Source organism: Pinus tabuliformis, chromosome 7 (genome assembly GCF_031772625.1).
Source record: "Pinus tabuliformis cultivar Carrire ecotype Pingquan chromosome 7, CPIR1, whole genome shotgun sequence".
In the NCBI taxonomy this organism is placed as follows: domain Eukaryota; kingdom Viridiplantae; phylum Streptophyta; class Pinopsida; order Pinales; family Pinaceae; genus Pinus; species Pinus tabuliformis.
The window spans coordinates 215,528,456-215,555,266 of record NC_142293.1 but is presented as its reverse complement, the minus strand read 5'-3'; the positions used below and the strand labels follow the sequence as shown (position 1 = coordinate 215,555,266).

Sequence of the window (26,811 nt, the reverse complement as noted above, 5' to 3'; positions counted from 1 at the left end):
ACTTAACTTGAAAATGGGTTACTCATAATGCAAATATTTACTTTTCAAATGTTCAAATTTTTGAATATCTGGTATTGTTGTATTCAACAGCAACTGAATGGATTAAGGGGAGGCCAATGGAGGAAGTTGTGTCTATAAAAAATAGGTGAGAACTTTTCCCTCAGTTTTCTCTTCTCTGTTCTTTTTTCTTTGCTAATTCCTAATATTACATGCATCAAGTTGTCACAATAGTGCAATGTTTGTAGGAAATAGAGAAAACATGCCTCATTTTTATATTATCTGATTATGTCATGTTCTAATTTGTCATGCAATATAGGACATGATCAATTAATGTTTGTTGATCGTCTTTTGTGTTAGTTTGTGTTTCACACATTTCATTTCTTTTTAGGGGCAATAAAGATAGAGTTTCTCTGGTTCTAGTCTTGATAGGTCCATCTAGTATTGCTGTTTGATTTTTCGTTTTTGGGGCAGGCAGTTAAAGATCAGAATTTTCATTGATTCCTTTTCTGAGCAGGTTGAACTGGTCATATAGCTGTTTGTTGATTCCAATCGTAGTTTTTTCTTATAATGCTCTAAACTTGATTTGTTTGTAATTCTTGATTCCTATGCTTGGTTTTTGATTTTGTAATCTTAAAAATATCACTGGAGAAATTGAGTGAAACTATGCTTGCTACATATAAATATTTTCAAGATTAGTATAATGATGATCCAAGGTATTCATAAGAAGCACAAGGACCCAACAAGAGTCAAATATGCAAGACATGATGATATTACACTTTGATCCTCAAGGGGTTTATACTGGCCATCTTATTGTCATGGGTGCATTGCATTTGTCTTCCTTTTAATGGTTGCATATCTTTTAAGTTTTAAGACATATATGAAGAGTGAAGGAGTTGCAAGGGAAAATGATGTCTCCCATTGCCCTAGGATTCTTTGTCCTTGAGAGTTTCACATTTGATGTTTTGAAAAATTCAAAATTCACTGAATATCAATCGCAGGCAAACTTCATCACCACGAATCTGCATCATACAGAAAATTCTAATATGCAAGGGAATATTAATTTGTTTATTAAATATAATTATACATATTCAAAATACAGGAGTTGCAAGGGAAAATGACATGTCTCCCTTCTCCCTAGGCTGCTTTGTCCTGAAAAGTTTACTCACCATATTTGGTGATTCTTTTTTTGAAAAATTTAAAATTCGTTGATTATCAATCACCGGCAAATTTAATCACCACGAGTCTGCTGCATGCATAAAATTCTACTGTAAGGGAATATTAATTTGATATTTAAATATAATTTTATATCTTATACCAGAATTTTGAGATAAAGGGGTAGTTAAAATTTCGATTACTATCATAGATTAGACTCTTATGTATCCAAGACTGTGCCAACAGAACTGATATTGCTCTGGCAGCATATGTAGTACAAGAGTAGCAGCAGATTTAGTTATATAAGAATAATTAATTTGATATTTAAATTTTATTATCATATATCTAAAATACGATAATCATATACTAGAATTTTGAGATTAAGGGTAATTAAAATTTGGATTACTGTTATAGACTAGACTGTTATGTACCCAAGACCACTGAAGATGTATGGATGCCGATCAATGCAAAATAGTGCATGGCATATCTCCATGTTCTTTGACTGTCTGATAGACAAATTTTGAATCCTTAGCCCTAAAGCACTTATTATTAGTGTTATATATGGGATCTCCATCAAAATACTGTCAATTCCAATTCTATCTATGTCTTCCATTCTAGTAAAGAGATTCAATGTTTTCATGATTTTGGCTGCCATGTTCTTTATCACATGACAGAATGAGAGCCCCTTAAAGGTCTTCACATCCTCCAAGGGTTTCTCTACAAAGCTTACGAAACCCTTGTCTTCAAACGAGAAGGAAGTTGGATGCTTGAATGTCTTCATCATGTAAATGTGTGCCATCACCATAGTGTGCCTCTTCCAGAACAAGAGGAAATTTATCATTTCTGCTTGAATTTTCACCACCATTCTGAATGCCAGTGATGTTTTATTCATAAAATGCTGTCATATTAGCTTCTGACTTTTCATTCTTTGGATATGCAATACATTCTTGTTCTTGATGTGCAACAAGATATTCAGGAGATTGATCACTTCATTTGCTATCTGCAATGTCAAGAATTACCAACTAATTTGATAAAATAATGGACTGGTCCCTTACCAAGGGATTATTTCGAGGCTCATTTTCTTACATTAAATGGGTCAATTTTATGTATTTCTCTTCTACAACAACCAAAAAGTTTAGTGCATCATACTTTTCCTTAGCTTTAACCAACACAACATCAAAAGAGTCTTTTTGAGTATAAGCACCAAATCATCAAATTCTTTTGTCATTCTATGGCACTTCTCAATCATGGTATATGCCTCCAAGCTTTCGTCTTCTTCATATACATGGGTTTCCATTGTAAAAGAATAAACTTTTTGCTTCATGGGAAATTCATATGACCCACGCCAAATATAATCATTTATTATGATCAAAATACATAAAAATCAGAAGTACACACCATGTACAACAATGTAAGCATGGAGCACAACTCCATTATAGATAATAATAAAAGAAATCCTCCAAATACTCAAGATATGATAGTTTAAAGTTAACATACCTTCGAAAACCAGAGGTATGGTAAATAAATAAAACCTTTTTTTATATTTACTCCATAAACCTCTTTATACTTTCTAATACTCAAAAAATAGGTTTTATTTAGGTGATGCCTATGGGCCAAATTATTATTAATACCATACAAAAAAACATTATGTTTGGGAGTGAGATAAAGAGACAAAGGAGGAGAGATGGAGAGAATGGGGGAGAGGAAGAGAGGAGAGAGGGAAGGATATAGTAACAAAGTTGGAGGGTGAGGGGAGAGAGAGAGAGAGGATGTGAGAGAGTGGAGAGCGGGAGGGAAAGAAAGATGAAGTTGGAGGGGGAGAGAGGGAGTGATAAGAAAAATGGAGAGAGAGGGAGTGGTAAGAAAAATGGCAAGACAGGGAGAGAGGACAACAAGAGGGAAGAGAGATAGAAGTGGGGGAGAGGGAGAGAAGGGGAAGATAGAGAGGGAGGGAGGGAGAGGAGGAGGGAGAAAGAGAGTTTATGTTTTGGGGGTGATATAGAGAGACAAAGGGAGATAGAGATATAGATGGAAAATGAAGAGAGGGAAGAGAGATGGAGAGAGAGAGGGAGGGACAGAAAGATTGATAGATATGGAGTGAGAGAGCGTGTGTGTTTGTGGGCGCTGAGATAGAGAGACAAAGAAAGAGAGATGGAGGGAGATATATATATATATAGATGGAGGGGGAGAGAGGGAAGAATATTTACTGCACTAGATGCATTGATTTCAATGGTAAATAAATAAAACCTCTTTTTATATTTACTCCATAAACCTCTTTATACTTACTAACACTCAAAAAATAGGTTTTATTTAGGTGATGCCTATGGGCCAAATTATTATTAATACCATACAAAAAAAATATTATGTTTGGGGGTGAGATAAAGAGACAAAAAAGGAGAGATGGAGAGAATGGGGGAGAGGAAGAGAGGAGAGGGAAGGATATAGTAACAAAGTTTGAGAGAGAGAGAGGGAGGGAAAGAAAGATGGAGTTGGAGGGGGAGAGAGGGAGGTAAGAATAAAGAAATAGAGAGAGAAAGGTGGAGAGAGAGAGGGGGAGTGATAAGAAAAATGGAGAGGGAGAGAGGACAACAAGAGGGAAGAGAGATAGAAATGGGGGAGAGGGAGAGAAGGGGAAGATAGAGAGGGAGGGAGAGGAGGAGGAGGGAGGGAGAGATAGATAGATTGGAGAAAGAGAGTGTATGTTTTGGGGGTGATATAGAGAGACAAAGGGAGATAGAGATATAGATGGAAAATGAAGTGAGGGAAGAGAGAGATGGAGAGAGAGAGGGAGGGACAAAGAGATTGATAGATATGGAGTGAGAGAGTGTGTGTGTTTGGGGGGCTGAGATAGAGAGACAAAGAAGGAGAGATGGAGGGATATATATATATATAGATGGAGGGGGAGAGAGGGAAGAATATTTACTACACTAGATGCATTGATTTCAATTTAGATGGTGATTTCTAATCCTATTTAATTGCTTGCACTAGATGCATTGATTTTAGTGTAGATGTTGATTTCTAATGATATTTGATTGCTTGCATTAGATGCATTGATTTCAATGTAGATGATTTCTAATCCTATTTGATTGCTTTGACTAAATGCATCGATTTCAGTGTAGATGCTGATTTCTAATCTTATTTGATTGCTTGCACTAGATGCATTGATTTCAATGTAGATGTTGATTTCTAATAATATTTGATTGCTTGTAGATGCATTGATTTCAATGTAGATGATTTCTAATCCTATTTTATTGTTTGATCGCTTTGACTAAATGCATCGATTTCAGTGTAGATGCTGATTTCTAATCTTATTTGATTGCTTGCACTAGATGCATTGATTTCAATGTAGATGTTGATTTCTAATAATATTTGATTGCTTGCACTAGATGCATTGATTTCAATGTAGATGATTTCTAATCCTATTTTATTGCTTGCATTAAATGCATTGATTTTAGTGTAGATGGTGATTTCTAATCTTATTTGATTGCTTGCACTAGATGCATTGATTTTAGTGTAGATGTTGGTTTATAATCTTATTTTCTTACTTTCACTAGATGCATTGATTTCAGTGTAGATGTTGGTTTATAAACCTATTTGCTTAATTGCACTAGATGCATTGATTTGAGTGTAAATGTTGTTTTCTAATTGTATTTGATTGCTTGCGTTAGATGCATTGATTTCAGTGTAAATGTTGTTTTCTAATCTTATTTGATTTCTTGCATTAGATGCATTGATTTCAGTGTAGATGTTGATTTCTGATTTGATGTAATTGGATGTATGATGGTACATTAATTTTAAAGTGATTGGATTAATATTGTGCATTGATTTCAGTGTAAGCATAAAAAATTATTGACAATGTACATTGAATTTTGTGTTATATTATTAATATTGGAGAGAAAGAGAGACAATGTATGATGTTTACTACAATATCTCGAGCTAAAGATTTAAATGGTTTACGATTTAACCTATCCTTTTCATATAATCAATATGAAAAGATGACAAAAGTAACAAGGGTTACAATAAGAATAGTAGAAGAAAATAGTTTGAGATTAATCACAATGAAGACTATTTGTAATTTACTATATTCTTATTATTCACATTTTCTATCATTCGACACTATTACATTGTCACTTTACATTCAAAATTTTTATTTCATCATTTTTCATCATTAAAGTTATTCACAATATTTATCATCTCAACAAACTGAAGTAACTAAGCAAATTTAAAATTAAAATGACCAGATTAATTTGAGACATATTTAACATATTTAAAATGATTATATTATATTTAGCATATTTAAAATGATTATATTAATATTAGATGATTTTACATATTATTGATAAAATCAATCTGTTAGATTTTCTTTGGCCGCACACGACTGAAACCAGCCTAGATCCATCTTAACTGCGGATCTATCAAGTGTCGAGAGGGATCAAATCTCTCAAAGTGCAAACCTTTCTTCAAGTTTTGCACTCAAAAAAGAGGTTTGCACCTCGAGAGATTTGATCCCTCTCGGCACTTGATAGATCCGGAGTTAAGATGGATCTATGTTGGTGAAGTATAAAAAGGGGTTATAAAATGTGTTTTAAAAGTTTGAATATATATATTTTCATGTGGTTCACTGTACCAAAGATTGATACTAGCTACATCCACGAAAAACCCACCCAGGGGAGCTAGTTATCTTTCATGTAGAAATGACTCTAAAGGAGCAAGCATGTCAACTTCGGTGGGACTAGAACTTGGGTTGGGAGGATAATAACGACTCCTCTTTAGCACCGAAGCTACACTGACTTGACAAAAGTTTGAAAATATTTAATTACTCGAGTTTATTTTTTATTTTTTATTATCCATGGAAAATCAGAGTAGATCCACCTAAAGAGATCACACCCCCTGACAAAACTAATATTCAAGTATTTAATTTCTTGAGGATTGAATCTCATTTTTTGAAAATGAAGGAAGGAATTGCCCAAATATATGTTGTGGATTATTTACTTTAAAGGGGAGTATTCAAGGAAAAGAGATTAATATCATTATGAACATGAACGAGAGGGAATGTTACATTAATATTGATTTGGCAAATCAATTATCAATTTTAGAGCCAAATATAAGTGAAAAGGAATATATTTTTTGCAAGAGACATTATGAAATTAAGGACTTCCAAGTGGCAATTGCTGGTTATGAATGTATATCTCAATTTAACGAAGAGACTAACATAATTCTCGGTTTACCTTTGTTTGAAGCATTGGGTACCTTTATCTTAAACATGGAGAAAAAGCTTGTGATGTTTCCTTAATAGAAGAAGAAGATGACACTCCAGGACATTACAATGAAGTCAGCAATGAAGTCAGATTTGATAGTACTTTCATCGAAATGTTGATTTGGGGTAGCATCGGATGTGCTCTAGCCATGAAAATTGGTGGAGAGGCTAAAGCACATGAGATATTCAAGACCCAGAAATGGTTTGGGGAAATTCCACTCGGTTAGAGAGATATTAAAATAATTAATATTTTTAATGGGTTCCTAAGTCTGAACTTAGACTTAGGAAAATAAAAATATTAATGGATATTAATATACAACTGGGTGAGAATGTTTTAAAAGACATGGATCAAACCAAATCTAATCTTAGCCGTTGATTAGAGATTTAATCTCGGCCGTTGAAGACTCAACAGAAAAAGTATAAGAGGAGGCTTGAGGGTCAGTTGGAGATACACCAAGATTGATTAGTCAGTTTGATTTTCTGGAGCGAGGTTTGTTGAGAAAATTCGAACAAGTGATCAGAGTTGCAGCGAGGGGCATGAGTGCATAGCAGAGAGGCAGAGATCAGAGTTGCAGCGAGGGGCATGAGTGCATAGCAGAGAGGCAGAGATAATGTCGAAGGAGTAATGCAAAGGTAGAAGAGGCTACGCAGAGCCAGTAGGAGCCACGTAGAGGGCCAGAGTGACTGCACAGAGGCTAGCAGGGCCTGCGTGGGTGATGCAAAAGGCTAGAGAGCCAGCGCAGAGCAGCAGAAGGCTGACGCAGGGGGCTTCTGAGTGATGCAGAGCATTGAGAACTGCTGGAAGGTTTTTCGTGGGGTAGACTAGTGCTGAAACGCTGAATATCTGCTTCCGAGAAGAAGTATTATTGCCATGTAGAAATCTCTATTGGGTGAGCCAGTTTGGCACCCTAGTTGTACTCAAGAAAGCTGCGTAATAATAAAACCCTTAGAACTGCTGCACCAATGTTCCCGCTTTGGGTTTTTCCGGGGACGATTGTCCAAAAATAATGGTGTACCTTGTGTGTTTGTTTGTTATTTTAGTTGATGATCTGTAGATGGTTGGGATCTCGTTTATGTTTATTTTCAATATTTATATGGTTAAATAACTTGTTAAGAAATAAACAAGTAGGTGAAATAAACCAGATAATGCAGGAAGAATTTCTAACGTGTTAGACTTAGAAATTTCAACATGGTATCAGAGCGTTGCAGATCACAGGAGAGATGAAGGCACCAGCGAAATCAGAGAATTTGCAGCAGAAACAACTATCTCGAGAGATAGACGCTGTTCTGAAGTAGAAAGCAGCAGAGAAGGAGTGACGCAGAGGGCCTGCGTCATCATTTCGAGCTAGAGAGAGGGCCAGCGCAAAGGCAGAAGAGGCTTATGAGGAGCCAAGTCATCCTGCTCAGTCAGGTAGGCTTGACGCAGTTGGACAGAGGAGCGACTCAACCTTGCCGGGGTTGCACAGAGCTAAGAGGCGCAGTTTCTTTAGCTGCTGAGGCCTAGGACGCTGTGGGCAGATTGTGGATTGGGAAGCTGGTGGGGTGCTGTTGCTGTCAAAACAGAACAGTACCTAACGTGACAGAACCAAGGTAGAGGGAGCCACTGCCTTGAGGAATTTCTAGCCAAGAATTCTAATTTCGAGTTTTGCGGTTGCAAAGAGGATTGGAGAGGAGCAGTTCGACAATTGGCAGGAGGATTTCCAGGAGGGAAGTCGAGACTCAGAGGGAGTCCAGTAGTAGAGCGGAGATGGCAATGAACGGACTGAGGGATCAGGACAGGTTAGACGAGGCGTCCAACTTTGTCATCTGGAAGGCCAGGATCCTGTCTATTCTGGATAGACATCGCATCAAAGGCTTCGCCTTGAGAACCGTGGCTATCCCAGTCGACCCAACTGATAATGAAAGGTATGAGGATGTAATGGCGAAGGCAAAGTGCATAATCCTTGATGGGGTCAAGGATCATGTGATACCGCATATTGCTGAGAAGAACACGACAAAGGAGATGTGGGATACCTTGATGACATTGTATCAGGGCACTTCCGTGCAGAGGAAGATGCTGTTGGAGAATCAGCTGTGGACGTATCAGATGCAGAAGGGGGAGCAGATAGATCTATACCTCAGCAGGTTGCAAGAGATTCAGGACCAACTTACTTCCATAGGGGCCACACCGGATCAGGAGTTCATGGTGAGGATCGCCCTGAATGCAGTCTCCAAGGATTGGGAGATATTTGCCCAAAGCATTTTGGGCAGAGATGATCTTCCAGGATGGGAAGAGATGCTAGCAACTCTTCGCCAAGAAGAGATCAGACAAGTGACCAAGGCAGGAAGTAGCAACAAAGGAGGTTGAATCAAGAAAGAGGAGGACGTTGGAGCGACCCTGCTCCAACCCATGTGCACTCTTTCAGACCCAACACACGCTCACTGAGATGTTGCGCTTAACATTGTGCTGTTGTTATGTGTCGTCTCCTCACCTTAGCCTTGCTTTTATAATTTTACATTGAATCAAAACCCAAACCCTAACCCTAACACTAATCTCAAAGTAATTGAGGACCGACATTAGATCTCGCCTCACTTGAGATCAATGACTAAGATTAAAACTTATTCACTAAAGTAAATTACTTTACTTTATTTTTCCTAACTTTTATTTTAGCTCAATAAGCCAACATATTAATATGTACTTTTCCTGAGTTAATCTCAGGCTAAGTTACATCAACAACTTGCTTAACCTAGAGCAAGTGTTCTAAGGCGATGTGGGTGACTTATGCACACCTATACACAAGGCTTGTGCAGAAGTACCTGCCCTAGCCACAAATTTAAACACACGCTCTTAGTGAGGGAGGTAATTCTGGAAGAACCTCCTTCACCCGAATCTACTTCCAAGCCTGTTATAGTACATGTAGCTGCTCCCTCTGGCCCTGAAGCCTATCTTGCTACTTGACTTGAAACTTGAGCTGAGAACCTGTCACAACCAACCATGCTCCGGGGAGTCCTATCACACTCTTGAGCATCTATCAATGTCATATCATCATACTAACAAAGTCTCTTGGCAGCACTTGAAGAATCATTCTTCCTAGTCACTTGTCCCTCCTCCACCCAAATCTACTTCCAAGCCTGTTATAGTACATGTAGCTGCTCCCTCTGGCCCTGAAGCCTATCTTGCTACCTGACTTGAAACTTGCGCTGAGACCTTGTCACAACCAACCATGCTCCGGGGAGTCCTATCACACTCTTGAGCATCTATCAATGTCATATCATCATACCAACCGAGTCTCTTGGCAGCACTTGAAGAATCATTCTTCCTAGTCACTTGTCCCTTCTCAGTAACTGAAACTGATCCTGTATCCAAGATCCCCTCGGAAACACCCACATGTTGTCTCGATGACTTGTGTGATTGCCCCCTATATGATTTTAAGCACTACTGCTGCATCCAAGGTTGCCCCCTTTGAAGCACCTGTCCATCCTGGAACAAAACCCTATATCCATCATCCTCCAAAGCTGATACAGAGAGCAAGTGTACCATCATCCCTGGAACAAATAACATCCCTATCACCTCTAGAAATCATCTTGACTCTAGTTGGAATCTAACACATTCAACCCCCTTTACTACATGCGTGGTGTTAACTCCACAACTCACTTGGCAATTTGAGCTTGTCTTTGAAATACAACGAAACATTGACCTCATCTCCGTCATGTGACAAGATGCTCTACTGTCCACTAGCCATAATCCATCGTCCTCATACACAATAATAGTACTGCCCGAAATACAGGTGAAAAGATAAAACTCTTTCTCAATTTTTTTTCGCAAATTCATCAATCTTAGTTGATTCTGTTGTAGCTTCCCCGAGTCTCTTTCTTCTTCTTTTTATACGGACATGTTGTAGCGGCTACAACCACCCTCCAAAATTTTGCCTTAGCCTATTTTGGAGCCTCCCTACCAACCTTATGCAGCACTTTGTCTTGTTTCGTCAAGTACTAAAGCTTCAAGTGTTTTCCTCGCACAAAGGCAGCGTTTCGACCACAGTTGATTCATTCCCTTCATAGGCTGCTCACCCAGACTTGGTCCAGCTGCAGGCTGAGCAACTTCCCCTTGAAAATTGCGCATTTCTGGGGGGCAACTAGCCTTCCCTCCAAGAATTGCACAATCTTCTTTGACAGCCTGCTGGGCTCCAAGATTGCGCAATCCTGCCAGCCAACCCTCCTAGTAGGATTTGCTCAAATTTTCCCAGTAGAAGGATGTTTAGCCTAGGATTTGCGCAAATCTGGGCAGCAGTTAGCTGCTCTGCCCAGAAATTGCGCAAATCTCTTAGGCAGCCAACCCAGCTCCCAGCCAGAAATGCGCTTTTTTTCCAGCAGTCGAGCAGTCTCTTGCATGTGCAAGTGAGTTGACCGGTTCCCTTCGGGACTGAGCAAAATAGACTTGTATGCATGGGCTGCTTCTCCCAAGGCAGCATGCAAAGGCATATGTTTAGCAGTTGGAGGTTACATGCAAGGAGCAATTCCGAAACCTCCCACCAAGTGTCGCTTCCCCTGGAGTCGTGGCATGCGCGTCACAACCTCGATGTTATAAAAACTCATCAATCGGACGCTGTAGAGCTCATTCCTCACATCAACCTTGCAGCTCTGACATCCCACATCACATCTAGGAGCAGTCGGCACATTCAGCTCAGCTGTTTTGGGGTAAGCCCGCTTCCCATGCCTTGTGCTGCATTTCTGTCGCTTTTTGTGTTTTTGCTTGTAGGAGTACTGTTTGCTTGTCCTAGCTCTATTTCAGTTCTCGTTGCTGTCTCACTGATGTCACATGCATGAAATTGTTTTGCACGGACGTTCGCCCAACTGCCGAGCTGCCTCACCCACATGCATGTTGATCTGTTTGCTGAATCTTTCATTCATGTTTTGCATGCACTATCAATAACTTTTGCTATCACTTAGTGTCGCCATGCATTCATTGACTTACTTGCTTTCAGTTGCCTGTTGGTGAGTCGGGCCAACCTTGGCCCGGGCTCTGCCTTCACCAAGGTTGCATTGCGCAATTTGGGAAAGGAAGGCTCACCTTCCTAGTTAAGTAACAAACAAAATTCGTATACTAGTTAAGTAATCCAAAATAGTTCGAATATAAAGTGATGCAAGAGCATTCACCCAAGAGAAAATCATTGTAATTAAGTAGACATAGGGGGTCATGTATTTTTAGGAAGTTGGATTCATAAGTGATAAATTAATGTAATATTAGGCTTTTGAGCATAGAATAGGAATTAATTAGATAATGAGAGGAAGTGGTAAATACTCTCGAATTAAAGGAGAACCTGAGTGGTGAATAAATGACAAGAGTCAGAAGTCAAATAGGACTCTTAGAACAGTTCCATGATTCAAGGAACTAAGGAGAGCTTTTAGGAATTAATTGAAGTAGAAGTGGACAGAGGATTTAGGAGTTAGTTCAATAGATTTAGGAGTCGAACTAGGATGAGTTGAACAGAACTCACTGGCATAAATGTAAGCCTACAGGCAGAGCTCAAAGGAGGCCACGATATTGAAGAACAAACCTATGCGAGACGGAGAAGTCTCGAATGTAATCATTTGTTTATATATATACAGAGGTTTATTCCTGACTGTGTCAGTGTGCGTGAAACGAGTACTTCATGAATGAATTACTTATGAACTCGTAGGTTCTGTATCAGGGTTGCAGGCAGAGTTCTGAAGAACTACGCAAGGAGAGGAATGATTCGGAGGAATCGTAAGGGATTATTGAATCCATTCAAAGGATCCAAGAGGACAGTGATCAAGGAGTATGTGGAGTTAAGTGCAGATCAGAGTGGTGCAGCGGAAATAGTGAAGGTTGAAGAAACCTTGAAGAACCTCAGAAACATTGGAAATGGCGTAAAATTTAAGTTAAGCAGAATTGCGGAGGAATTGAAGAATTGATGCACAGGCACCGTCAGATCTCGAAGATCAACGGCCTAGATGGAATCGTAGTGGTTCAGCCGGGTTTTTTTTAAATTCATGCGTTGATTAAGTCCTTCAAGCATAAATTCGATTTACATTGGAAATCGGCACAAAACATAGTCCGAGTTTGAAAACCAGACTTGAAATTTTATAAAGAGTGGCTTATACCCTTATCGGGTCTGGAAGATTGATCGGATCGGCGCTTTGAAGTGGTAGGGGTCTGACCATCGAGAAGAGCGATTGCGATAATGCGATGGATCCTGGACCGTCGGATCGAGAGTCCAGATCGATGGTCCAGAAGTGATCGCTTATCGCATATCAGAGAGGCCAAAGGTCTAGCGACAGTGGAATAGCGAAGGGCCGATACGCTGATAGCGATAAAGCGCTGATCGACGATCGGAGGAATCAGAGGTTAGGGCAATCGGAGCGGCGGAAGAGTTAATACGGAGGAGCGGACCCAATGATTTGATGAATGCGGGTATATAGTTTTTGAAATCTGAATAAAGGGTTCAGAGTGGAATCTCCTTTGTATTCCGTGAAAGTGTCGTGCTGAGTCATTTAACGTAAAAAGGTGGTGTTAACGGTCTGATAGTCGCATATCGGAGTCGGAGGGGTGATGAGGCGCGAAGGGAGCGATAGCCGATTGCAATAAAGGCAATCCTCGAGAAACGTGCAGAAACCGTACTAAAGGCGGAAAGGTATGTTTTGGGAGTTTTCCCTTTGTAAATGGGTTTTATAAGGAAATAGCGCCGATGAAAGGTTTATACGTTAAAACATATATGTAACCAACGTTTAAAGAGGGAAGGTTATATATGTAGCCTAAAAGCTTAAAGTAAGGTTTATGGGAGTGAATGAGTCTCGATAGGAGGTTTTGGCAGGGTGATTGAGTTCCGATACAAAGGAACCGATGATAAAGGGGCCTTAATCATTTATGGTTTGAATATTTGACTCCTTTGAGAGTCAAATACCTGGGACAGATGTATTTATGCATACTGTGGGTATGTGCGGGGGTAACCCTGCATCATTAAGTCATCCATTGAGGATAAGAATATATATTGAATAGTATATACAAAATTGATATGAGATGATGGAATTGTTATGAATGAGGGCCCGCTTATATACCTAGGCAGATGCCCCTTCATGAATGGTCATGTCTTCCTCTTTTATACTAATCACTAATTAATCATTATATATATATATACATATAACATTGCCTTTCTCTTCTTGAAAGCTTTGTCCTCAAAGCTTATTGCTGACGAGGCGTATCATCTGTTTCTTGTCTTGTAATCTTGTTCGCATTTTTTACGAATTCTTGGAGTTGTCATCTTCGTTGATATAAGATGATAGGATCTTCTGAGTGATAAACATAATTGTCGCACTAAGAAGGAATTTGACCCATCTTGAATAAATCTTATGTGGAATATTGTGGTTACTGGATACTTCGTGTGAATTTTTATCACAATGGTGTAACGAACAAAATTCGTATACTAGTTAAGTAATCCAAAATAGTTCGAATATAAAGATCCATTGAGGATAAGAATATATATTGAATAGTATATACAAAATTGATATGAGATGATGGAATTGTTATGAATGAGGGCTCGCTTATATACCTAGGCAGATGCCCCTTCATGAACGGTCATGTCTTCCTCTTTTATACTAATCGCTAATTAATCATTATATATATATATACATATAACATTGCCTTTCTCTTCTTGAAAGCTTTGTCCTCAAAGCTTATTGCTGACGAGGCATATCATCTGTTTCTTGTCTTGTAATCTTGTTCGCATTTTTTACGAATTCTTGGAGTTGTCATCTTCGTTGATATAAGATGATATGATCCTCTGAGTGATAAACATAATTGTTTCACTAAGAAGGAATTTGACCCATCTTGAATTAATTTTTGTGGAATCTTGTGGTTACTGGATACTTCGTGTGATTTTTTATCACGAGGCTGAATTGTGCAAACTTCAATATTCTTCAAAACATAAGTTTGTTGTTTATGTTATGAGTGATATAGATACGTAGACTAATTGATCTATGCTCTTGTGATTCAGATGTTGATAAGGAGTTATTTTGGTTTGACTTTCCATTATCTCATGTGTGGCAATTTCATGATTTACTTCAAGGATTAATGTTGTTGAGTTCGTTACAAAATCTTCACTTGGAATTTTCATCGTCTAAGTTGGAACGTCTGAATATGTTTTTACTTCAACTGATTTTGAATTTGTCTGAATTGTGAGATTAATGGGGTCTGTGTTTGTTCCATTTTCTTCAACTTGGATTGCTACTTTTGAAGATTTTGATGCTTCTTTTGTGATAAGTTCTTCGAATTTGGTCTTCAATGATTTCTTATCATCTTTAAGTTTCTTGTTTGGGTAAGGAGATTTTGGTTATGATGTTTTAAACATGAAAGTTTTTAAGCTTCTGATTCAACTTCTTTTTGATGCTCAAGTTTCTCATTTTTTAAATCTTTAATTTGTTCTGATAACTTTTGATTTAGATTTTTTAAGCACAAATTTTCTTCTTCTTTCTTTGATAGAATTTCATTGAGTTTCTTTTCGAAACCTTCATTTTGTTGTTCTAATTTGTTCTTCTTCGTTTTACACTTTCTGACTTGTGCAAGTAGTTTTTGACTATGATCTTTCAAACGAGAATTTTCCTTGTTTTTATTGGATGACTTCTTCAAGCTCGTAGTTTCTGACTATGATCTTTCAAACGAGAATTTTCTTCGTTTTTATTGGTTGACTTCTTCAAGCTCCTTCTGCCTCTTTGATATTGTTTTTTGATTTTCTTGAAGCATTAGTTTGGAAATATCCTTAAACTCTTCTGATGAAGACATTATTGATTCTAACTTCATTGTCATGTCTTGGAATGCGATCATCTTCTTCTGATAAGGAAACATCTTAAATTTTTCTCCATGTTTAAAAAAAAGTACCCAATTTTTAAAACAAGGTAACCCGAAAATTATGTCAATCTCTTCTCTAAGCATAGTTGCTACTCCAAATCGAGATACATACTCATATTCATCAATTATTACTTGGAAGTTTTTAATTTTGTATTCTGCTTCGAAATAAGAGGCTTCTTTATTCTTGATTATATCTGATTCTGAAATTAATCACTGATTTGCTAAATTAACATTAATGTAATTTTCCTGATGATTCTTGCTGATAATGATGTTAATATATTTTCCTTGAATATTCCCTTTTTTTGTAGATAATCCATAACATGAGATCATGCCACCTTTACAAGAGAATCTTCCTTCCGTCATTTTTCCTTTTGTCCTTTTGTTGAACTTGTGATTGTGGTTATTTTTAATTACCTTAAACGTTAAAAGTAATCCACATTTAACTTTAATAATAATATATTTTTTTAAAACTTCTAATACCCTCGCTTTTAGGAAAACATTTTAACCATAGTGGCTTCACTTTATATATATAAAGGTTTTATAAAAATCATCTCCATTTTTCCTTTTTCAAACTTTTAACTTAACACTTCCTTGGATTATTACACAAAGTGTAACGTAGCTTCCTATGCTAATTCCTTTTTTGCCTTTTTGACTCTATCAAATTGTTAATAAACTATGTGTCATTTAAATTGATGATTTGTAAGCACAATTTTTTTCTTTTTTCCTAAGTTGACGTGCCTTCTATCTCTCTTTTTAAAAAAAAAATATTTTTAATAAATCACCTCCCTTCCGTCATTTTTCCTTTTGTTGAACTTGTGATTGTGGTTATTTTTAATTACCTTAAACGTTAAAAATAATCCACTTTTAACTTTAATAATAATATTTTTTTTCTCTTAAATAAAATCATTGAAACTTATAATACCCTCGCTTTTAGAAAAACATTTTAACCATAGTGGCTTCACTATATATATATCAAGGTTTTATAAAAATCATCTCCCTTTTTCCTTTTTCAAACTTTTAACTTAACACTTCCTTGGATTATTCCACATAAAGTGTAATGTAGCTTCCTATGCTAATTCCTTTTTTACCTTTTTGACTCTATCAAATTGTTAATAAACTATTTGTGTCATTTAAATTGATGATTTGTAAGCACAATTTTTTTCTTTTTTTCCCAAGCCGACGTGCCTTCTATCTCTCTTTTTAAAAAAAATTATTTTTAAAAAATCACCCTCACTTTTTTTTAATTAATTATCCCTTTAATAATTTTATTAAATATTTTTTTAGTGCATTAAAGTTCAACTTTCCAATTTGAAGTGGAGATATAAGGATTAATTTAGAGTAATTCCAATACCTTCAAAATCATGTTTACTGATTTGAATGGTTGCAGTGATCAGAAGGAAATGTTGAATGGTTGCGTTGGTTGGTAGAGAATAGTGATAGTGTATTCAACAAGATAATCTGGTACTGTTCGAGAATAAAACCACTCATAAATCTTTGACACGATGATGAAAGAAAAATATATCTTCGATTCGTGACAGATTAATGACCAAGCCTGTAATCGCTGTTATAGATCGGATGACGACTCAAGTAGGGTAGACAAAAATGGTGGTTGGAGACGCAGGACTAGGGTGCACGGTCGGCTATTTGAATGGTGATGGAAAATGCTGCTGTAGCGATGATGGCGCGGTGGATTGTTGTCAGACAGATTTGCAACGATGGCTACAAACGGTCATTCGACTTGGTGGTGTTCTGCTGGGTGACGACTCATGCGACAACTCCAACGACTGTTGGGTTGTGACCTCTTTTTTATATAATAATTGTAGCAAACATAATTCATATACTAGTTAAGTAATCCAAAATAATTGGAATATAAAGTCGTCCATCGAAGATAAGAATATATATTGAATAGTATATAAAAAATTGATATGAGATGATGGAATTGTTACAAATGAGGGCTCGCTTATATACTTAGGTAGATGCCCTTTCATGAATGGTCATGTCCTTAGAGACGTGCCTCTTCTATAGTAATCACTAATTAATCATTATTATGATTGTTATTATTTTTTTTTTACGAAAACGGGTATGGGATATTTATATTCCTGTTGGGCTGAAAGCCAATGAACTGATTACATTGAGGTCACCTATATTCTGATGCGGGTCACTTTTGTGAGTGAGCCTGCATCTTATTCTTACAAAGTTCTTCTTTGATCTAGGGTGAATGATTTTTATTGTTTTCCCCCACTTGGAGATACAGACGAATTTCTTTAAAAGAATGGGATTCCATGAATCTTCTTTATCTTCCTGCTTGATTCCTGCTGAGAGGAGAGTGGCCTTATTGGCCTCTTTGTCTGCCTCTTTATTGAGGGCTCTTAGCACATGAAAATAGTCTAAACTCTGGAAGCATTTTCCTATTCCCTTTATTCTGGTTATCAGCCTAGAAAGTTTAAGATCCTTCACTTTAGTGCTGGTTTTCATTGCATTGGCTGTCTCAATACCTGTTTCTTGGAGGATCTTGAGGCCTTGGTATAAAGCTAGAGCCTCAGCTTGCATGCTGGTTGTGTGACCCAGACCCCATGCGAAGGAGTGAGATATTTCCCCTTTTGGGTTTACTATGACTCCTCCTGCACCAGCTTTGCCCGGGTTTCCCTTTGCTGCCCCGTCAAAGAAGAGGGTATGTCTTGACATCTCTTTGAGCCATTCTTTAAATTCATCTTCTGATTTCCTTATGTGCCAGTTTTTGTGAGGAGGGGCAGCTCTGTTCGCTGGATGAAATTGTAAGCCAATGTTTGTGCCCCAGGAGATATCTTGAAGACTGAGATTTGCATCATCTTTTATGTCAGCAAGGCATTCCTTAATTTGGCTTATAACTTTGCTCTCTATAACCTTGCTGTTCTGGTTTGTGCCCCTGAATAATCTTCTATTTCTTTCTAGCCAAATTTGCCAACAAATTATCTTTGGTAGAATGCCCCAGGCTATTTTAATTACCTGGTTTCTTGGCGACTGTCCTGGATATTTGTCTGTCCATTTTGAGAACATCTCCACAATGGTGTTTGGCATTAAGAAGGTGCGGCTCAGGTTCTGCACGAAGGAGCTCCAGATTTGCTTGGCGAAATTACATTCCAACATTATATGAACTGCTGTCTCAGAATTTGCCCTGCATAGATGGCAAATAGTGGGGCCGTAGATCCCTTTTCTTTGCAGTATGTCCTGCGTGAGGATGCGTTCATGACAGAGCTGCCATGCGAATGTATCAGTCTTCGGCCAAGAGGGAGTGCGCCATACTCCATGCCACGGTGCTGGATCGGGCGGCACGTGAGGTTTCTCAAGAAGTTTTTTGTATCCGCTGGCGACTATGTACCCTTTGACATTCGTCCCCCATCCCTTTTTATCCTGCCTGCTCATCTGCGTGGGGGCAAAACCTTGGAGATGGTCTGTCAGCGCATTCCAATCTGTTCGTAGGTGATCTGGCACCGTCTCATTTTTCCATCCCGCCCAGTTCTCATCTTGCCATCGTGATATGTCACAGAGAGTACGCAGCCCTTTGCATTCCATCCACCTGCGCAGTTCCCTGGAGACCAGCCTAACTTCCAGAGGCTCCTGATTCATAATCCGATCTGTCCATATGTTTATCCTTCTGCCGTTTCCTGGGACCCAATAAGAGTGCTCTCTGATTAGGGGGCCAGCTTTAGCTAGAATTTTGTGGAATGCCGAGTTCTGTTTGATGAGTGTAGAGTTCTGGGCATGAGATTCACTTTCTAGACATCTTAGACGAGATCCCCTGAAGTACTTCTTCCATAAGGCGATCTGTGCCCAGCCTGGTTTGGGCGCAATGATCCTCCAAATGATCTTTGCAGCCATGGCCACGTTCTGGTGATTAATGCTTTTGAAATTCAGTCCGCCTTCCCACAGAGGCTTGGCTATTGTTTCCCAGCTGATGAGGGGTATTTTCCTTTCATTTTGCTTTCCGCCCTTCCAGAAAAATCTGTGCATGAGCTCTTCCATCTTGTTCAAAATGGTTAGAGGGGCAATGAGACCTGCAAAATGAAATATGGGAAGACTGGAGAGCACAAATTTCACCAGAACCGTCTTGCCAGCTGCGTTGAGCCAGCGGAAGCCCCAGGATTGAATTTTAGTTTTGAACTTTTTTAGCTGTGGATGCCAGTCTTTGACAGTGAGCCTTTTGTGACTGACCGGAAGACCCAGATATTTAAAAGAGGTCCAGGTGGATGAGGCAGCAAAGTCAAGACACCTAGATATTGCAGAGAGAACCCTTGGCGGGGTATTCCAGCTATATATGTGACATTTATTCTTATTGAGGGCACTACCGGAGGCCTTGATGGAGACATCCAGGGCAGCTTTGAACTTGGAGGCGGTGGAGTAGGTGGCGCTGCCTAATAGCAGGGTATCATCAGCAAATAAGGCATGGTTTAAACTTTTGACTCCTCTAGCTATACACAGGCCATTGATTTCTTGATCATGCATTTTTTTATCTAACAGGAAGCTGAGGACCGAGGCTTGGATGACAAAGAGCAGGGGGGAGAGAGGGCATCCCTGCCTGAGGCCCCTTGAGGCTTTGAAAAATTCTGTGGCTCTTCCGTTTACTAGGGGGGCAATCCAAGGCTCTGAGATGGCAGCCTGGACCCACTTTATAAATTTTTCCCCAAAACCAAATTTATACATGACATTCCATAGGTATCTATGATTGACTCGATCAAAGGCATTTGCTAGGTCGAGTTTGATCACCATACCTTGTTCCTTTCGGTGGAGACTTGAATGTATTGCCTCTTGAACGAGTGTGTAGTTGTCCACGATTTGCCTTCCCTGAATGAAGCCTCCTTGGTTTTCCGGAATAATTTTTGGCAGGATGGGCTTCAGCCTGTTTGCTATGACTTTGATAATTATTTTGTACCCGATTTTGCAAAGCGAGATCGGACGGAATCTGCTGAAATTATTGGCTCCTTTTTCCTTTGGTATGAGTGCTAGGAAAGCGGAATTTGTGCTGCCTCCTATTTTTTGAGAATTTTGAGACTTTTGAACCATTTTAAGAAGATCCTTTTCCACTATTGGCCAGCAGACTTGGAGAAATCTGGCTGAGAAGCCATCTGGCCCCGGGGCCTTGTCCGGCTCTATGCCAAAGAGGGCTTTTTTAACTTCCTCTTTTGTGATTTTGGCCTCTAGAACCCTGTTCATACGAGGAGAGATTGCTTGCGGGATAATGCCTAGCAGCTCTTGGTGCTGGAGCGGCTCCTGATCTTCAGTAAAAAGCTTTTGGAAATGTAAATAGGCTGCCTTTTTGATGTCTGGAAATTCCTTGTGCGTATCATTATCTTCCTTGATCTCAGAAATAGTGTTGAAGCATTTCCTAGCTTGGGCTTGCTTATGGAAAAAGCTCGTATTCCTATCTCCTGCTTTTAGCCAGAGGTTCCGCGATTTTAGTCTCCAATATTCTTCTTCGGCCAAGCAGGCTTTATGGTAGCGCTGCTGAAGATTAATTTCCTGGTCCATCATCTCCTTTGTAATTATGGCGCTCTCCATGCAAGATTGATGAGAGGCAAGGGAGGATTTGATGACTTTCCTTTCTGTTGCTGGATTTGAAAGGGTTTTTGCCCAGCGCTTCAAGACTCCTTTTACCCTTCTGAGTTTTTCCTCCCAAATGAAGGAAGGTGAGCCTTTAACTGGTTGGCTCCAGCGTTCTTTGATTGTTTGCATGAAAAGAGGCTCCATTGTCCAGAGGGGGTTGAATTGGAAGGGGATGGGTCCCAGATCTGAGTGGGCAAACAGCTCTAGCTTTACCGGCCTGTGATCCGAGATGCTGCAAGGAAGAATATGCATTCTAGGTTCTAGACCAAGCAGCAAAAAGGAGCTTTGGATGAAAAATTTATCAAGTCTGGCAGCTATATGACTAGGACCTACTCTTTTGTTAGACCAAGAGTACTTACCAGATGAGGGTTTGATGTCTAGCAAGTCCCAATCTTGCAGAAGATCCTCCGCCCATTCTCTTGCCGGATCTCGAACAATGCTTCCTCCCCTTTTCTCAGATGAGTGGAGGGTAAGATTTAGGTCTCCAGCAATGATTACATTTTCCATACTTATCAGATCTGCTTGGTGTTTTATAGTTTCCCAGCATTCCTTTTTCTCCCTTATGTTGACTGGAGAATATACATTGAAGAGAGTAATGGTTTCCTTTGTGTCGAGATTCTGCATTTTTTGCATCAGCCAGTGGGTGTTGCTTGCTTCATAGCTGAGTGCAAATATGTTGGGGTTCCATAGAATTCCGATCCCTCCTGAAGCACCCCTGGCTGAGATTGCTCTTGCTTCGCTTCTGGGCCATAAATTTTTGCTAATTTGCAGGAAGAGTTTGTCTTCCAGTTTGGTCTCCTGGATGAGAAGTATATCTGGGGCTTCTGTTCTTATTAGATTTCTTATGGCTTCTTCCTTGACTTTGCTCCCCAGACCTCTACAGTTCCAGGGGATGACCTTCATTATTTATGTTTCTGGTGGGCTCCCTTGGAGCCTTGGGGCTGATTTTTCATCATTTTGGGCTTTGAAGCGAGGAGCTTTTCCAGCGTTGGTTGGCTGCCCTGTAGCTTGTCTTTGTAGGTCTGCTGCTCTCTTTTCTCTTTATCTGTTTTGTGCCCTCTTGCTGATCTTCTTACCGAGGTTTGGGAATCTCCTATTTCGCCTTCTTCTTCTGACTCCTCTATTTCTTGATCTTCTTCTTCATCTTCTGGGTCCGTGTCTTTGGGGTTCTCAGCTTCTTTTGGAGAAGTTGGAGGTGAGCTTTTCCTTGAGGATTTTGGCTTTTGAGTCTCTGTCCTTGGAGTGTCTTTTGTCGATTGACTTGGGAGAATAAATTTGTTTTCTTGCGTCTTTTTTGCAGGGGGTTTCTGGGCATTAGGTTTGCCTGTTGGCCCACCCTGCTTCTGTCCCTTTTGATTGGCTCTAGTTCGCCTTACTTGATTCCATCCTTCTTCGTTTCCTTTCTCCGGCTCTGGGTTGGTCGGGCAGTTTCTAGCAAAATGCCCATACACATGGCATTTCCTGCATTTGAACGGCAGCTGTTCATAATCCAAGATCTGCACGTGGGACCAGCTGCCTACTTTGATTTTGACTGCTTCTGGTAATCCTTCCTCTAGATCTACCTCCACGCAGATCCTGGCACAATCGTACTGATCCTTGTTGCTTGCCCGATCAATGAATTTCCCGAGGGAGTTGCCGATGTGTTTCAAGGAGTCCCAGTTCCAACAGTGAACCGACAGATTTGGGAGACGAACCCATACTGGAACAGCCTTGGGGACATCTACTGCTGGGTCGAAATCCGGTGTCCATTTGTTCAGGTAGAGACCCTGAGGACCCATGAAATACGGTCCATTTCTAAAGATCAGGTCTTTGTCTTCTCTGGAGGTGAATTCGAAAAGGAAAAATCCTCGCCCTAGAAAGTAAGAGGTAACGCTTTGGCTGATCAGAGGTGCCCAGTTCCTGTTTACCCATTGCTCTGTAGTTTTCGGGGATGGCCACAGTCCTGTGAATTGGCCAATGAGACCCCGCTCCGCCAGTGATAGAGCGACCTGCATGGGAGTCTCCGGGGGTAGAGCGATCTCTGGAATCTCATCTATTTTCTTGACGAATCTGGAGGCTTCATTTCTTTTCTTCGGAGGCAAGCCTGCCAGGAGCTGGTTAAAAGCCTCAGCGGCAGGTCCGGGGGGAGGATCATGGCCCGGGGGCTCCATCAAACTTAAATCCGGCCGCCTCAGGGGCAGCGCAACAGAGAACACCCCCTAGCTAGAGGGACGACTATCATTCAAGGTCCGATCAGATCTGAATCGGTCTGGCAGGATCCGATCCGATCCGAGGCCGAGGAGCCAACAGAGAGTCAAGGGGAATCGCTGGGGAAAAGGCCCGCAGGGGGCAGGTCTAGGAGCCGGGCTTGAAGCAGATGACAGGGCGCGCTCTCCTCAGCGAAAAGGACCGATCAGACAAGCGATCCGATCAGGGAGCCGAGAGGAGGTTATTATGATTATTATTATTGATATTTGCATTATATATATATATATATATATATATATATATATATATATATATAAAACCAACGACTAGGTCAGAGCTATCGGCCACCTTGTCAGCTACCTAGTCGAATCCCTCCTCACATTCTTATTTTATTTTTTAAAATTTTTGTGCCCACTGAAAAAAATCCTGCCTAGAAAAAAACTACTCAGTTTTTTTTTTCAATTCGTATGATCGCAACCGAAATTGGCTCCGGTGATACGGAATGAACCTGACATTTGTGATTCAGAGATCGATTCAGAGTGTTAGGCTTGATACAATGTTAGATTTTACACAAACCCAACACTTAGTATTTGATTTCAAGCAACTAATTATTGAACAAATACATGGCTAAGTTCCTAACAAAAGTATTAAGCGGAAGCAAATTACGATATGAATAACATAATCACAAACAGGTTTCTCCCAACAAATCAGTTCTTAATTAATAAAAACTCAGAACTTACTTGGGCTCTTGTCTTGGGAAAATAACCCAATTGAGAAATTACAGATTATAATATGCCAGACTTGATACAACATATCAACTCTCTTTTGGAGATTTGGATCTCCATCCCTTTTGCACTCTCTTGGACCCAACACATGCTTTCTATGATGTCGCTCTCGACCGTGTGCTGTTGTTATGTGTCTTCTCCTCAGCTTAGCCTTGCCTTTATACCTTTACATTAAGCCAAAACCCCAACCCTAATCTCAAAGTGATTGACGACTGAGATTAGATCTTGCCTCACTTGAGAATCGAGATCAATGGCTAAGATTAAAACTTATTCACTAAAGTAAATTACTTTACTTTTCATAAATTTTATTTTAGCCCAATAAGCCAATATATTTATATGTGCTTTTCCTAAGTTAAACTTAGGCTAAGTTACATCAACAACTTGCTCAACCTAGAGCAAGTGTTCAAAGGTGATGTGGGCGACTTCTGCACGCCTATACGCAAGGCTTGTGCATAAGTACCTGCTCGAGCTACAAACTTCAACATGAATATCCCTTGTCTTAGACTAAACAACCTTTATTTCAATTAGACCCTCAAAAGTAAATGTATGAAGAAAAATACTTAGGCGCAGAAATGAGGAAATAAGATAGAAAGGATTATTACAAGGGACTTCAGGAAAAGGGGGGTTTTATTGAATATCATCATTTTGGGGAAAATATACTTTGAATTTCTTTTATATGAAAGTACAAAGCATATTATGAAAAAGGAAGGCAAACGGACACAACACTGAGTAACAAAGGTGAAGGGAAAGACGAAATAGCTACAAAATCTTGAAGCAACTAATGATTAGACATGTTGGAGGAAAGAATGTAGGAAAGAAAATTTGGCTGGGCATCACATGCTCCAAATAAACACAAGGCCAATTTTTAGGCTCCATATTTGTTGAAAAATGTGTAACTAGGTTCAATCTTCATAAATATGAAATGTACTTTTGATTCTTGTATATTATAAAATGAAAGAAAAATTATTATTATTATTTTTGGAGCATGGGTTTCATGCTCAAGGTCTTTTATTTTATAGGTCAAGCACCCATTGAGTGCTTCTAGGGTTTGTCTTAGGTCAAGAAGTCAAAAGTGTCATTGTCATAAGTTGAAGACCCTATCAGGGACATTGTAAATTGTAAATAAATTTATTTTTGTCATTGAAAGTGTCAAAATACCCTTCAACAATAAGTCGGCCTGGCAGTTAGCAAGTCAACCTAATTTGATGAGCTACGTCCACCTTGAGAAACCTATATAAAGGAGGAAATTCGACCTCCTTGGATCACATTCATCACTCACTCATTTAAGCGAAGGAGGAAGAAGGAGGCAATGAAGAAGGAAGAGGACTAAGAAGACTTGTCTTTGGGCTATTTCTCTCTCACAAGTGTGAAGAAGGCTAGGGTTTCTGCGGTTGGTCTAGGGTTTTTCTTTTGCAGGTTCGATCTTGAAGGAGGAAGAGAAATAAGGTCAGCGAAGGTCACAGTGATCCATCCTCAAGCTCCTGAGGGAATAGAAAACCAAGCGAAGTTCTGAAGAAGTCTTGGGAGGCTAGAATAAGTTCACACGTGTGGCAGAAACTGTTGCAGAGAGGGCCGAAAATTTCAGACCTGTAGTGGAGGCCGAAATTCAGCATTTGGGGTCAAAGTTGTGCTATTGGAAGAGATGTGACTAGGTTTGACTTGGACAAAGGAAGCACATCATCTGGAAGGGTTGGACTTGGTCTTGGAGGGTATTGATCTTGGTCTAGAGGTCTTGGAATTCATCAATTGAAGAATCTATAAGAAGAGGAGATTTGCGGGTTTTCCTCTCAAGTGGAGAGGTTTTGGCCTTGGCTTGCAACCTATATTTTGTGTTCTTGTTCTTCTTCTTTTGGTAGTTGTTTGATGATATACAAACATAATAATAAGTAAAGAAGCTAACAAGTAAGAAAAAGTAAAAAGACATCACAAGCAGTTACCAGGAAAAGAGGAATCACTCAAATCATTGTCCTATAGATTTCTCAACATGGTATTAGAGCTAAGGTTGGCCGAGGGCATTATGAAGATCTCTACTACATTGAAGAAATTTCTAAAGAAGCGTTCAAAGGTAGCAAGTCATCTTAAGAAAGGCAACAAAGAAGTATGGAATGTCCTATTTACTCCAAAGAAGGAAGTGACCAAGACAAAGGACTCTTCTCAGCACTCACGGGCACATTTCAAGATGAAATCATTTGGGTGATCTATAGTGGAGCATCAAGACACATGACTGATCATCACAAGCAACTAAAAACATTATCAAAAGGAAAGTCCTCTTACTTCATAGAGCTTAGTAATAATAAGAGCTATCCTGTGAGAGGAATTGGATCAACCTCGCTAGAGCTAGAAAATGGAGGAAGTGTTCATCTCAATAATAAGAGCTATCCCGTGAGAGGAATTGGATCAACCTCGCTAGAGCTAGAAAATGGAGGAAGTGTTCATCTCAATAACATCCTATTTGTTCCAAGTTTGCATAAGAATTTACTTTCCATTTCAAGTCTAGAAGATAAAGGTGATAGAGTGGCTTTCATTGATGGAAAAGTTGTTGTATGGGGAAAAACTCAAGCATAGAAAATGCTAGAATAATTGGGATTCGTGAAGGAAGGATTTACAGGTTTCTAATCCCCTTGCTCAAGCTTTAGTAGACATTGAAATCAGCCCATGTGAACTTTGGCATAGAAGATTCGGTCATCTTCATTTCAATATCCTTCCAACCCTAAATTCAATTAGATGGAATCCTCGAACTAAAAGAAGAGCACGAAGGAGTATGCAATCGCTGTGCATTGGGTAAGAACACTAAGAGACCATTTGGAAGCAATGCTTCAAGGCCAAAAGAAATCTTGGATCTTATTCATTCCGATGTCTATGGTCCTATGATTCCTAAATCACTTGGAGGTCATCTATATTATGTCACATTTATAGACGACCATTCAAGGAAAACTTGGGTTTACTTAATGAAATCCATGGATGAAGTATTTACCAAATTTCAAGAATTCAAAGCTGAAGTAGAG

The 26,811-nt window shown here is 39.4% G+C and overlaps 1 protein-coding gene across 1 annotated transcript in view; it reads left to right on the top strand.

Annotated features, from left to right (window-relative positions):
• Nucleotides 1-26,811, top strand: part of LOC149246616 (iron-sulfur cluster assembly protein 1-like) — a 75,057-nt gene that overhangs the window by 37,633 nt on the left and 10,613 nt on the right. The window contains exon 2 of the mRNA XM_089457982.1: nt 91-145. Coding sequence (XP_089314108.1) covers nt 91-145 — 55 coding nt within the window. The remainder of the gene's footprint in view (nt 1-90; nt 146-26,811) is intronic.